Raw genomic sequence first — 14,357 nt, forward strand, 5'->3', positions numbered from 1 at the left:
GGGGACATAACAGAGGGCCCAGCACCCCAACGAGGGCAGAGCCCAGACGGGTCCCTGCCATTTCTGCCCTTTGCCTGGCCCTTCTGCCTTGACGGGACCCTGCTGATAATGGTCCCACCCCCCTTTCCCCACCCCGTTACCTGGTTCCAGGCTTATCCTGGGTTCCATGAAGGAGCTGGGAGCCAAGGAGGGCTGCTTAGGGATCTCAGCCCCATTAGCCCAGCCCAATGGCCATTCTTGTTGGTTCTCAGACCAGGGACAGGCTTCCGGCCCAATTCCAGCCCCTAGGCCCAGTTCCCCGGAGGCTGAGGTCACTCACACTTGCTCTCCCCGCTGCCCAGCTGAGCCCTACCTGGGCCCCGCCGGCCTGTTCCTGGAGCCCCTTCCGAGTGCCGAGTGGCCACGGAGCTCGTGAAGTCCGTACATTCCCACGTCACAAACGCCAAGACCGAGCTCCCTCCGGCTCTACCGCCCCACCCCACGCGTGCATCGTGAACTGAAGCAGGGCTCCTGGCTCCGGTCCCCTAGCAGACAGGACCTCATCCACGCAGGCGGCTCTTCTGGCGGATCCCCGTGGGCTGGTGGCCCCTGCGATCTGGCATGGGGTGAGGCATCAGCCTTCCTTCCCTGACCACCTCACAGCCCCCTTTGGTTAGGCCTGTTCCGGGGGGGGGGGGCTGGTCTATCCTTTCATTTTCTTATAGGGTACTCTCTCCCCACCTCCAACAGAAACTTAACTCCACGAGAGCTGAGCACCTCGGAGTCAGAGGGTTGGCTTTTAATCGGGTGCAAAGAACATCCCTCCCCCAGCCCAGAAGAAACCTCACACGCCCTTCTCCCCCTGCGCGCCACGCTGACCCCTGACCCTTTGAGCGTGCCCCTTCCCCACCATGGTCCCAGCCACTCCTGAGAGGCTACCCAGCTTTCCAGCTCTGCCTTCTGGGGCCTCTGGGCCCCACTGTCAGGACAGGACAGACAAACTGGACTCTAGGAGCCCGCCCTTCCTGGGAGCAGGGAGGGGAGGCCCCAGCGAGGTGAGGGGAAATCGGAGGGTGAACACCAGGGAAAGATGTCTGGGGCCTGGTGTCGCAGACACGAGCTCGGGATCCAGGCAGACAGCTTTATTCCAGCCTCTTCCTGCCCACGGCCGCCCGAGCAGAGTGAGGACAGGCTGCGCGGAGGGTGTGGGACACGCACACACGGGTCACGCTGTGGCCTGAGGTGAGTGGGAAGGGGGAAGGCGGGTCTGCTACCGACCCCCACTGCTCTGGGAATCATTCTGGAGGTCTGGCTGAGCCACAGGATTCAGTCTCCGTGGGTGTGGACGCTGGCGGGCTGGGGCAGGCTGGGGGGGGTGGTGGCCAGGTCTGTTCCGTGCACACAGGGTGGACCAGTGCGCCTGGTGACCCGCATGAGGCAGGTGCAGCGGCCAATGGAGCGGGGCCAGGGGCTCCGGTGGTGACGCTTTTTCCAACAAAGACTCGGGAATGGCAACATGGCTGGGGCCCACAGCCGACCGGACAGGACAGAGTAAAAAAATTCTTGCACACACGCACCCCACAGGCACACACACGGGGTCAGTAAAAACTCGAGGCCGTCACACGATGCTCTGCCGACCCCCGGCCCCCTCAAACTCGGTTGTGCCCGAGCCCCGGCCCCGGCCGAAGTCAATGAAGATCCCTTCCGAATCCGAGTCCACAGATTCCAAGATCTGGTCCACCAGGTTCTCTGGACTGGAGGAGGGCGGGGAACTGCGGGCCATGCCCGGGCCAGGTTCAGGGGGCTGGGCGGGGGGATACAGTCTGCTGGGGCAGGGCCCCGACTGGGGGCCCGCAGAGGGTCTGAAGGCCCCAGGGGGAGTCTGGCCAGGCGTGTCGGAGAAGTCCTGGGGCTCGGGGCAGGACGTCATCTCCGAGACCGAGTGCCTGCGGATGCCGGTGCCTCCGGCTGCTGCTCCCTCGGCCTCGTGCTCTGCCACGGGGTTCAGCAGTGGGGTGTTGTAGCTCTTGGAGCGCACCACGGGGTTCTTGGCCAGGACATCCCCAGAGCGGGAGCGGCGCAGAAAGTGCTTCTCTGCAGAGACAGACAGACAAAGTGTCAGGCACGGTGCGGGGGGGTGGGGGGCAGGGGCCAGGGTGGGAGATGGCCACTTGGCAAACCTAGGCACCCATGTGCCTGTGTGTTCCCAGCCCTTCCGGGGGCCAGAGGCTAGTCAGCACCTACTGTGCGCTTTGCTCCGCACAAAAGGGCAGCTACAGAGAAAAGCCCAATTGGTGCAAATCCTTGGCCTGGCCCCCACACCCCGGCAAGTGAGGGAGAGGCACGCAGGTTCCCACCTCAGCTCTGACACTGGGTCTGTCCCTATGTGACTTCTTCCTTCCTTCCTTGGTCCCAGCCTCACCCTGGATAGGCAGGAGCTGGGCTTGGGGATGGTGGTGGTGCTCAAATCAACTGCTTAGTTCAAATGTGCACGTGCCTCAGTTTCCCCAAGAAAACCCGCGGCACTTCCTATGTGCCAGCACTTTCCCAGGCAGACACAGTTCCTCCCGCTTGGGACCTGGAGTCCCAGGGTGCATGGGGAGGATGACAAACCCACATGGGTGGGCCACAGGTCAGGCAGTGGTTAAGTGCCAGCACGGGGGCAGGATGACAAAGGGTCTTTTCACGTGAGGCCGGGGCTGGGGATTTATTCAGAGCGGGGCGGGCAGGAGAGGATGGCCGTGGTGGCTGGACCAGGCTGGACCGGGTGGGGGCTCAGATTTCAGGCTCCCACTCAGGGCCCTGCAGTTCCAGAGAGTGACCACTGTGTGGCAGGGCTGAGCACAGAGAGTGGCTCAGGGGCCTTTCCAGAGAAGGAGACAGAAGGCGGGGGCCTGCAGTCCATATGGTTCGCCTCCGGCTGCAGGGGCTTGCCTGGTGGCTGGGCTTTATAGCAGCAGGCAGGTGGGCACTCCCAGGTGGCCCTTGTGCCTCTGGCCCCCTAGTCCAGGATGTTCTCTGTGCATTTCTCCCCAGGCCTGGCTCTTCCTTCAGCTCACCAGTCACTTCCAGTCTGGCCTCCCCTGCAAGGCCCTCATATCACCGGGGTATGGGTCTACCTGGAGACTCATCTGGGGATTATTTACTCACTGGTCTGCATTCCCTGGGTATGGGTAGGGCTTGGTCTCTGCTGATCCCCCATGGCCAAGAACAGGGGCAGGCACACAGTAGGTGCTCAGTTTACAGAGGTGAATGAACCAATGGGCCATCTGTTAAAGGGGCAACGTGGCAGGCTTCTGCCTGGCAGCCCCAGGATGCCCAGGCATGACCACCTCCCCTCTTTCCCCTCCCATGCAATTCCCCAAACAAGGTTGGGCTAGGTTTCTTGGGCTCTGGGCCTTTGCACGTGCTGTGTCCTCGGCTGGCCAACTCTTCTTGCCTTTCAGGATTGAACACAGATGTGACCTCACTGGGAACACACAAGCCTCTGTGGGGCTCTCAGGGGAGTCATCACATTACCATGTGTGCTGTCTGATAGGTCCCCTTCAGTTCTTGAAGGAGGGACCCCGGGCCCTGCGCGTCCAGGGCCCAGCACAAGCCAGGCCACGTCTGCTGCATGACTGAAAAGCAAATCCCCAGTGGGATCTGGTTGTGGCCATCTATTCACTGGGAGGCCTGGACCCTGAGCAGAGGTGGATGGGGCCAGAGGTGACCCAGCTCCCCGCCCAAGGCCCAGTCAAGTCCTACCCAGGATGCAGGAATGTGTGAAGGGGCCCTCGCTGGAGTAGAGGCCGTAGGTGCCCAGGTAGGGCGACACCACCTTCTGGATCAGTGTCTCTAGGCGCAAGTAGTCCTTGGTCACGCCCCGGGACTCATGCACTCCCTGCAAGAGAGGGAGAGAGGTGGGTGGTCACTAGACAGCCTGTTCCTTGCCTCCCTGGCCCAGCCAGGCTGAGCTCAACGGTCACCACTAACGGCCTCCCCTGGGGTCCGCTGCCCCCGCCCCTCATCCCATAGAGCGCTACAGGCAGGAAAGGCTGCCCCCTAGGGCCAGCCAGGCCCAGGTCCAGCTCCCAGCGGGGCCTTCCCCTCATCTCCTCCACACTGCTGCCCCTGCCAGGCCCTGCCCACCTGCTCCCTGAGCCTCCTCGTACAGAGCTCTGAGGGGATCTCTATGTCCTCTGGTTCCGTCAGAGCCAAACTCTGAGGACGGCAGCCACCCACTTGGTCTCACTGACCAGCCTTGGTCTCGCTGACGGGGAGCAAGCTCTGTACCCCCAGCAGAGGACTGGCACACAGTAGGCCCTTCGTGAGCGCTCACTGAACAAAGGATGTCTCAAGGAATGAGGGGAAGACATCCCTCCTTGACGGGCTGCCAGATGCTCACAGCACAAGATGCCCTCAGAATGTTAAATGACAGCTACGGACAGCCCGAGAGCCCCCGCCACGCCATCCGTGAGAAACCCACTTAACTGGAAAGACCCACACAGACTACAAGCTAAGGGCTGAGGGGCACCCCAGTGGGTCAGTCGGTTAAGGGGCCGACTCCTGATTTTGGCTCAGGTCATGATCTCAGGGTCATGGGATCGAGCTCCGCCTTGGGCTCCATGCTGGGCATAGAGCCTGCTTAGGATTCTCTCTCTCTCTTTGCCCCCCCTTCTAAAATAGTAAATAAATAAATAAATAAATCAAATCAATTACAAGAAAAGGGTTGAGAGAGCCGTGCCACACTGACACCAGTCACAGCCAAGCGGGAGCAGCTAGGTTAATGTCAGACAGGCTGGACTTCAGCCCAAGCAACGTCATCGGGGGTCAAGAAGGTCACCACGTAACGATACAGAGCTCAATTCTCTGGGGCGACGTAACAACCCCTAATGTGCCTGCGACATAACAAAAGAGGGCCAGACCACATGAGGCAAAGCTGCTAGAACCGCGGGAGGGACCGTTAATCCACTCGCGGGACAGCCCAGCAGCCAGAAGCTCGAAGGACACGCTGCACTCCACACTCCTGTCAACCGCTTCCCCCGCGACGGCGGCACACACCTACAGCTCACGTGCAGCACCTGCCGTGTCGGACCGCGCTCTGGGCCGCAAAGCGCAGCTTCACGAATTTAAAAAGACAGAAGTCATACAGTGCCTGCTCTCAGACCACAGCGGCAGGAAACCGGGAATCGGGAACTCGACGATAACTGGGAGAGCCCCAACATGGAGATCGAACAACTCACTTCGAAATAACCTAGAGATCAAAGAGGAAATCCTTTCTTTTTTTAAGATTTTATTTATTTACTTGACAGAGAGAGAGAGAGCACAAGCAGGGGGAGCAGCAGAGGGAGAAGCAGGCTCCCTGCTGAGCAAGGAGCCGGATGTGGGGCTCGATCCCAGGACCCTGGGATCACGACCTGAGCCGAAGGCAGATCTTCACTGACTGAGCCACCCAAGGCGCCCCCAAAAAGAAAATCTTAACAAATATCTTAAAATGCTTTGCATGAAAACAGACCCACACGGATGGGATATGCTGAAAACTGTGCTTTGAGGGAAACCGTAGCATCAAATGGATCTATTAGTAAAGGGAAAGCCTGAAAGCCAACCATCTAAGCTTCCACCTCGGCAAACTAGAAAAAGAAGTGCAAAGGAAGTCCAAAGAAAGCAGAAGAGCAATAGTAAGAGCAGAACTCATTGAGACTGAAACAAGACATCCTTAGAGAAAATTAACGCAACCCAAAGCTGGCTCCTGGAAAAGACCGGTAACATCACTAAGCCGCAGCCAGGCTGACTGCCAGAGAGAGGACACGGATTCCTAACGTCAGGAACGACAGAGGAGCCATCACGACAGACCGCACATGCCCTGCAAGTGCCTCCAGCCCCAGCGACAGTGACATGGACAAGCACGATGCTTCCGCTTGGCTGGGCGTTCCGTGACTTCACACTCTTTCAGTCCCCAGACTTGTAAAGGATGTCTGCCTCTGCCCCCCACTGCACAGCGAGAGAATGGGGCCCAGGGAGTGCATTACTGGTGAGCACTCAGATGCATGGCTGCTCCCTCGGCTTCCCCGGGGCCCCGGGAGAACGGTCACTCCGCTGGTGAAGCGCAGGGCGCACAGTAGGCCCTCGACACGTGCTAACCAGCAGCTGGGACTTTAGAACAGTGGGGACAAGCGCACTCCAAGTACAGGCCTGGTGGGGAGCGAGGCAACAGCAAACGGGAAGGAGGGCAAGTCTCGGGGCAACAGGGCCAAGGGGAGGAAGCTGTGTGAGGCAGAGAGGCCACCAGGGGGCAGCACCAGCCTACTTCTGGCCACCCACCTCGGTGCCGTTCGTGGGATCACGGTGGGACCCCCTTGGCTCTAAATCCCCGTCCAGCCACTGCGGGTTCCCAGAAGCACCACAGAAGGCTTTACATCTGATTTCTCCCCATTATCCTTGAACCTGACCCACAGGCAGGAAGTTTCACTCTGTCACACAGGTGGGGAAGGAGGCTGAGACACACAAAGTCCTTCGAGGTCCCGCTTTGACCCAGCCAGGTCTCACCTAAAATCCTTCCAAATCCCAGCGTCAGGCCCGGTATCCTGCTTGGTGGCCAGGACGACCACCAGCTCCCACCCAGTGCAGTCCCTTGACCCTCAGATCTATATTCATCAGCCCCTTCCTTGCTCTGGAATCTTCACTGGCTGCCCTGGACCCTAGGACCAACCTCGCAGACCCCCATTTAGGATACCCACGTGCACGAGGAAATGCAGAACAATGAACAGGATTTTGGAGCCCATCGGACGTGGGTGAGGCCAGGCCTCATTAACTCTGGGTAAATGAGGACTCTATTTCCCACCTGTAATATGGGGGGGGGGGGCTAACAGTACCTACATTTGTCCTGTCACAGTGGGACAAGCTTGCAAACTATGGGGTGCTGTGCCCCTCACAGGGCTTGGGATGGAGCAGTTGGCAAAAGGCCCCGTTTGCGGTAAAGGCTGTGGGTGGCCCATCAGATCCCCTGCCGTCTTGGGCAGGCCACTCACCCGCGGCTGCTGGGAGCGAGGCTGCCAACAGCTTGCAGCTGCCCCCTTCCCAAAGTTGCTCTGGCAGGTGAAAGCCACCACACCAGAAACGTCTGGAACCACTGTGGGGAGGTGGCCGATAGCCCCGATAACCGACTAGTGCGGGGTGTGAAGGCACAGCCCCACCCACAAGGGACACCTCCGGACCGGTTCACACTCCTGGGCTCCCCATGGGATGAGGCTGAGGCCCGCCTTCTCTGGAACTCCCGAGAAGTTTCTCCCGAGAGTCTCCCCATTGACAAGTCCCAAGGATCCAGATCCACGTCTCAGGCTCTGCCTCCGGGGAGCGTGGCCTTGCGTGCAGGGATGTTCCTGCCGCAGGAGCGCGCAGAGGCCTCCTGGGGGCCCCACGCACCTGCAGCACAAGCAGCATCTGTACGATGGCGGGGGGCACGCGGGCATGCGTGCGGGCCAGCGCGTCCTCCAGCTTCACGCTCAGGGTGATGGCGTTCCGGAAGTGCAGCAGGGCCAGCTGGCGCACCGACGGCTCCTTGCCCTGCAGACACATGAGGCCGCGCCCGCCCCCAGCTGCCGTCATGTGAAACCCCTCCATCCCTCCACATCCTCCGATCTGGGGCCAGATCCCGGGGCTATGGCCCCACGGACCCTCGGGCTCCCTTCTGCCCCGTCCTCCTCCCTGGATGACCCCTGTCCCGAGGAGAGGCCCCAGTCAGCTTCCTCAGGCAAGGAAAGGGTTACTGTCACACACCAAGCCCCTACTGTGTGCTGGACAGGGCCTACTATGTGCTGCTCAAGGCTTTATAAGGCCTGTGGGAGGGGACTGTCCTTGGTTCCAGACTGTGGGTGGGAAGGAGGTTCTGAGAGGGCCAGGGACGTGCCCATCCCCAGACCAGGGCAGCCTGCAGCAAGGCTGGGACAGGCGGTCGCCTGGCCCCGGGGTCCCACGGCTGCAGGGACCATTCATTCACCTGCACCGGGTAGAAAATGGCCTGCAGCGTGGGCAGCACGTCACTGAAGAAGAAGTCCCACGTCTCTGCCAGCGAATCCAGCAGTTTCTGTCCTGTGGGCACAGGGAACCGTCACTGCTCAGCCCTCCCAGGCTGGAGTCCTCTCGCCCGTCTGCGGGGGGACACGGGAGCTGAGGGCCGGGCTCCGGGCCCTGGAGGCGCCCCCCTGCCCCCTGGTCGAGAGCACACAGCACAGGGCCTGGGGCGGCGGGAGTGCTGGGAAGCACTGGCCACTGGTTCCCATTCCTTCAGCCCGCACCAGACCCACACAGGAACGCCCCACCACCCCCAATGGCAGCTGCCGCACACAGCCCCGTCTCCTCCGAACCCACAGTGACCCCCAGCAGACAGGGGATCTGTCCACCCATGCAGGTGTTTGCAGAGCACCTACACTGGGCACTGGGGACCCAGCGGAGCCTCCAAGATCCCCAGACCCATCACAGGACAGGGAAGCAAGACCCTGAATGGCCACTGTGAGCACAATGATCTGCCCATTGAAGGGGTGACCTCAGTGGGCAGACCAAGAGACGCAGCCTCTGAGAGGTTCAGGTCCTTTCCCTCCAGGGCCCTGGTCCCTGCCACCCCGGGCTGCCTGAGGTGGGATCTGGGGAGCCAGGGAGACCACGTCCAAGAACAGCATGTCCCAGCTAGGGGAGGGAAGCAGAACAAGTGGAGAGGATCAGGCAGGAGGGCTTCCTGGAGGAGGTGCTATCCAAGCTGATTTAGGCGGCTTTGTTTGCCAGGTTGATGGACATCCTCAGTGTGGGAACCACACAAGTAGATGTGTGGGAAGCAGGCATTTGGTCAAGTTCTGCCAGCCCTGGGGAAGGAGCATGCCATCCGCAGGACGGGCAGCCCCTGAGGGATGAGGACAGTTGAGGTGTCCCCGAGCTGGGTCTGGGCTCCCCCAGGAAATGCAGAGTGCGGATCCCTCAGTCCTTCTGCCTGGAATGAACAGAAAGCTGCAAGGTCCAGGATAAGCAGGTCCCGGTACGTGTCACCAAGGCCTCTGCTGCTCAGTGGGACCCCACCTGGAAGTCAGACTACTGAATGGCTGGAGAAAAACGGGGTGTGCTGGGGGTTTCTGGGTGAGGAAGGTAAGTGCCACATGCTGGCTGGCCTCCCAGACTACACTGCTCGTGTGGGACCGCTCGAGTTTTCCATGGGAACCAGGAAGCCAGACAAAGGCCTTTGCCTCTTCTCCTTACTTTCTTTGGGCTCTGAGCCCCACACTTTCCCTGCCCCTTAAGGCCCCAAATCTGTGTAGGTGTGGAGGCTCTGGGAGGGGAGCCTGGTGGGGGCGGCCCCAGGAAGCCCATCCAGCCCAGCTGGCAGCGAGATGCCGTGGCCTCTGTGCGTGGCCGATCTGCTGGCACTGGGGCGCTCCGCCCGGCAGCCAGCTCCCAACCCTCCCCGGGGGCCCACACCTAGCTCTGCAGAACCCAGGATGGGTGGGTGCCACCGCCCGCGGAGCTCTGCCTGTACAAAGGTCCCTTCAGGTCCCCGCCGTCCCCGGGAAGAAGAAAGGCGGCTCAGTTCCCCGGGCCGGCCGTGGGGTGGCTCTGGGCCCGGGCCAGGCCGGCATCCGCAGGCTGCCCTCCAGCCCACGGGGCGGAAATGCTGTGGAAAGCAGATGTTGTAAAACACAGCCTTGAGGCCCCATCAGAGTGGCACGCTGACCGAGAGGCCAAGAAGCACAGCCTCGCCCACTGGCCACGTTCTCCACTAGGGCCTGTGGTCTAGGGCTGCTGGCGAGGGGGGCGGCAGGGCTGTCAGGGGTGACAGCGTCAGGCAGCATGGCGCTGGAGCCCCGCTCTGCTTCGCTGCGGGACCCCCGGGGAGTCCGGCAACCAGAGCCTCAGTGATGCTCTGTAAGATGGGTGTGAACGTCCTCACGCGCACTGGGTGGAAGGCTGCCGTGTAGCAACGCTCACTGTCGGCCGTGGGCATGGCGGCCACCGGTGGGCCCATGTGGGCCGCATCCGTGCTGAGGCTCAGCAGAAGCCAGGTTCTCCCCTGGCGGTGGGTCCGTCTGTCCTCCTCTGTTCAGTACAAGCGCAGAGGGCTCGGGAGACGGGAGCACACCAGGCTGATCTTGGCTCGGGTCTCAGCCCCACAATGACCACAGGGCAGTGGAAAAGGCCCCAGCAGGGGCTCAGAGGAGGCGAGCCGGCCAGGAGGACGGCCCGACGGAGTCAGGCCCGCGGGCCAGTGTGTGAAGGCCACTGGGGAGTCTGGCCGAATGGCCTGTAACAGGCTGGGATTCCTGACGGACAAGAGAGGGCCGAGCCCAGGGCCTGAGCCTGCAGGAGCCCCGAGCTCCTCCCTGGAGTCCTTGGGTGTCTGACCGCTGAGGCGTCGTCCTGGTGGCAGTCGGAGCCCACCTCTGGAAGCCAGGGTCGGAGACCATGGAACCACAGCCGTAGGCGCGGTCCAGGGGGTAGACTCCAGGCCTCCTGTTTCCAGGAATTGCTGTGCTCGGGAGCTGAAGTCCAAGGCCGGGCTGGGGACTGCGGGCTGGGGGCTGGAGGGGGGTGGGCGGCAAGGTCCTGGGGCTGGCCCACATGAGGCTACCCACTGCTCTCCAGCAGAGGCACAGGTGAGGACATGGCTGGCCACAGGGAGCAGTCTCAAGGGAGAGCTGCCCTGGCAGCCAAACCGGCCCCAGAGGTGGATGGGACAGGCTCCAAAGCTGGCCCCTCAGGGTGTGGCATCAGCAACTGTCCCCCTGGCGTGGACTGAAGGAGGCCGAATGTCTTCCCGGACAGACCGCATTCTGAGGCCTGACTCAAGGGCCACTGCTTCCATGGAGTCCTCCCTGACTGCCAAGATGGAAGTAACCCTTCCTTCCCTGGGGCTTCCCTTCACCCTGACATTCATCACACTGAACTGTCACTGTCCGGTCCACGTCTATGTCCCCGACTGGACTGTCAGTCCCTGCTAGGCAGGCCCGGATCTCCCCCATCTCCAGGCCCCCAGAGGTTAGCTGGGGCCCGACCCGCAGTGCGCACAGGGGTGGAGCCCATCGAACCCCATGGTGCTAAGACGCGGACACGGACGCTGAGGTCTGTGGCTGGATGGGAACTGGAGGCCAGGCCCTGTGGCCCCCCCGACCGGGGCTCCGTGCCTGTCCGAGGCCCGGGGAGGCTGGATGGGGCTGGCGCTCCCCGCCGGGTGGCCTGGCGGACACGGCCGCTGCAGGCAGGGCTCTACTAAGCTGCACAAAGCTCCTCTTCTCTGAAGCTCCCAGCTCCCCTGGGCTGGAGCCGGTGGGAGGCAGAGGCACCGCTGGAATGTGCCGAGTAAGGAGAGGGCCGTGGGAGGGCATCTCCGCCAGGTGCCAGATCCTCACCGCCCTGACCGCTGACCCAGTTGCTGCCTCCTCCAGGAAGCCAGCTTCAATTCCTGGCGGTCTGTGCCTCTCCCTCCCTTCGATAGTGGCTCTGGTGGCCCTAGCCAGGCTCCCGCCTCAGGACTTCCACCCGATATAAGCAGGGGTAGAAAGAGCAGGGGACATGCAGCTCTGAGCTCACCCATAGCACACTCAGCCCCTGGCCTCAGTGTCCTCCTCCAGGGAATGGGCTAACGCCCCTTCTTTGTGGATCAGAGTAAGGACTGAAGAAAGAACTGACGTAGCACTGGAATGAGGCTGCCACAGAGCCGGGGGGCCCGGGTGCCTGTCTCCCTGCACGTGCAGTGGCTGCAGTGATCTCTCCTGTGCAGGGTGCTGGGAGAGCCAATGAGTTAGTAGCTGAAAAACACTCAGGACGGTCTGGCGGACAGTAAGCAAGTGCCCAGTGCCTGGTGCATAGTAGACGCTCAACAATGTTCATGGAGCCTGAACTCGGCACAGGGCCTGGCACGAAACAGGCCTTGTCAAAGGCACTGTGGTTTGAGTAGGGTCCGCCCGTAATCTGATCTTTCTCTATGCCAATTCACTCCCACAGGGAGACAACGCTTCGGTTGCTGCCCCTGGCCCAAGGACATGGGAGCCAGAGGGTGCCAGGAGGAGGGAGGAGCCCTCCAGGACCCTTCCCTACTTGCCGAGGCCCGGACCAGGCAGAGGCGCGCTGGAGCTCGTGGGCCTCCAGCAGGGCCAAGGGCGTGTGCGCTGGGGTCAGGCTGGCCTGGGCTCGGACGCACCCTGCCCTCTACTCACAGTGTGGCTGCAGACAAATCGCCTGCCATCATTATAGGGACCCAAAGGCTTCACGGGTGGGTATGAGCATCAAAAGAGAAAACTCGTCTGGAAGGTCCAGCGCCCGGCTCAGGCCCCAAACTCTGATGGGACAGCTCCTCCTAGCCAGGTGGCAGCCCCCTGCTCCCGCCACCTCCTTCAGGAATATCAGGAATGGCCTAAGCTAGTTCCCCAACGATCCTGTCAGGGGTTCTCCCAGGCTGCTAGGATGGGGTTCACTGGCGCCAGTAGGCCCCGGGGGCAGTGAGAGGAGGCAAGGGCTTTTCCCTGATTTCTCAGCCCTCTTGGGCTCCAGGAAGTTGCGGGGCAGGGGTCGGGGGGCAGATGCTCTCCCCATTAAGGTCCCCTCCTGGGGTCAGATCTTGGCCTTGCTGCCCCTGCTGCCCTCCGACCCACAGTCCTGGGGACACAGGCAAGGTTAGCAGGGCCACCGGCACACGGCGTGGCCCAGCATTCGGTCCCAGCTGCCGGGCTGCCACACTTACCCTCATAGAAGCGGATCTTGTCTCGCAGGATCACCATGCCTTTCGTCAGCAGCTGGTTCTGAAAAGAACACACAGGCCAGACGTTACTGCCCCGGGGGTGTCTGGGCAGGCAAGGCCCCCAGGAGCCCCCCCAAGCTGGCAGCCGAGGCCCAGGCGGAGGGGACTCACCCATGCCCCCCGCCCCCAGCCTGCTCCCAACAGAGCTTGAACCTCAGCTGGCCCTGGGAGGACAGCGACAGGCCCTCAGGGACGAGCCGAGTAGGGCAGGCGGCCGCCTTCGCAGCCCACGATGAAGAAAGGCCTTTCAAGCAAGAGCGGCCTCAAGTACGGGTGTGTGAACCACGTTAGTAACTTGACGCCCGAAGTGCAGGGTCACGCTGCCCCTGGCTCTTGGCTGAGAATGCCACCCTGTGGTCTCAGCGCCACCACCACCAGCCAAAAGGTGGAAGCAGCCCAGTGGCCACCACGGGCAGATGGAGCCACGTGGGGTGTCTCTGGGCGGCAGAATATTACGTGGCTGCAAGGAAGAGTGAAGCGTGCACAGACACACGAATCAGTGGTGTGAGGACACTGAACGCCCCCAAACTGTATGTTTTAAGTGGGTGCACTGCACGGAGTTACCCCGGCCCTGACCCCGCACGCACTGAGGCCCCTCGGCTGGCCGGGTGGCCCCATGTGGCCACCGCGAGTAGGTGACCCCCGGCCCTTCCGGCCAGCTCGGACCACCCACCTGCAGGTATTCCGTGAAGAAGGACCCCAGCTCCGTCTTCAGCAGCTGCCTGTGGGCGGGAGGGGACAGGGGAGTGAGGGAGAGCAGACGTCCGAGACCACGCGGTGCTGACAGGGGGGTCACCAGGGCAGCGGGAGGCCGACCGCTCAGCCCGGCGGGAAGGGTGGGCATGCCCGGCCAGTCCGGCGTGGGGGGAACGCTGGGGGGGGGGGGGGCGGGCCTCCATGGGGCTCCGCTGTGGCTCTGCAGGCTCCCGCCATTTCACACAAGAGGAAGCTGAAGCGTCCCCAGAGCCAGAGCGAGGGCCACGGGCGTCTGTCACGTTCTCGGAGACACGGGGGGTGCTGGGCCTCCAACCCTCAGCTGCCTCCCTTCTTCCCCGCCCCCCAACCCCCCAGCCGGCAGCACAGCTCCCTCCCCTTCCATCCTCCCAGCTTCGGGGGCTCCCCTCGGCTCTCTGGCTCTCCCGCACTCCGTCTCTCAACCGACCCAGCAGCAGCTGCTCCTTACGGTTCCCGTCTACAGGTGAGGCTCAGAAAGGTCCAGTGACCTGTCCAAGGCCACACAGGACACACCACACACCAAGTTAGGGTCTGAACCTCATCCCTTGTACTCATGTGGACAGCTCGTTGCGCTGCACACCTCTGGGGGCTGAGGGAGCGGTGGGCGTCCCGGGCCAGACCAAGGAGTGCCTGAAACAGTCGGGCAGCGTCAATGTTCAGCCCAACACCCGACCTCCTCGGGCATCTCTGTCAGCCTTGGAGCTGTGTGTGTGTGTGTGTGTGTGTGTGTGTGTGTGCTCGCATGCGTGCTGAACTCACCACCCCCCATACCGCTAAGTGGGTGCCCTGGTTCTCAAAGGGCTTTTAGGGGTGGCTACACGCTACCCTCCTGTGGAGCTGAAAGCGGGACCCTCCCCCCAAGGACTGGCTGTCCCCACTGGGACAG

At 62.2% G+C, this 14,357-nt stretch overlaps 1 protein-coding gene across 4 annotated transcripts in view; it reads right to left on the minus strand.

The window, feature by feature from the left end:
• Positions 1 to 763: 763 nt before the first annotated feature.
• The window catches only part of PRR5 (proline rich 5), a 50,824-nt gene continuing 37,230 nt past the window's right edge, over positions 764 to 14,357 (minus strand). For all 4 annotated transcript variants that reach the window (XM_087868635.1, XM_045780082.2, XM_045780085.2 and 1 more), the window contains 6 exons: positions 13,410 to 13,458; positions 12,680 to 12,737; positions 7,958 to 8,049; positions 7,384 to 7,524; positions 3,727 to 3,862; positions 764 to 2,073 (listed from right to left, as the gene is read on the minus strand). In XM_087868635.1, the coding sequence (XP_087724761.1) occupies positions 1,598 to 2,073; positions 3,727 to 3,862; positions 7,384 to 7,524; positions 7,958 to 8,049; positions 12,680 to 12,737; positions 13,410 to 13,458 (952 nt within the window). In that variant the 3' untranslated portion in view covers positions 764 to 1,597. The remainder of the gene's footprint in view (positions 2,074 to 3,726; positions 3,863 to 7,383; positions 7,525 to 7,957; positions 8,050 to 12,679; positions 12,738 to 13,409; positions 13,459 to 14,357) is intronic.

Source organism: Ursus americanus, chromosome 17 (assembly GCF_024610735.1).
Source record: "Ursus americanus isolate L20-20 chromosome 17, mUrsAme1.1.p, whole genome shotgun sequence".
Taxonomy (NCBI): domain Eukaryota; kingdom Metazoa; phylum Chordata; class Mammalia; order Carnivora; family Ursidae; genus Ursus; species Ursus americanus.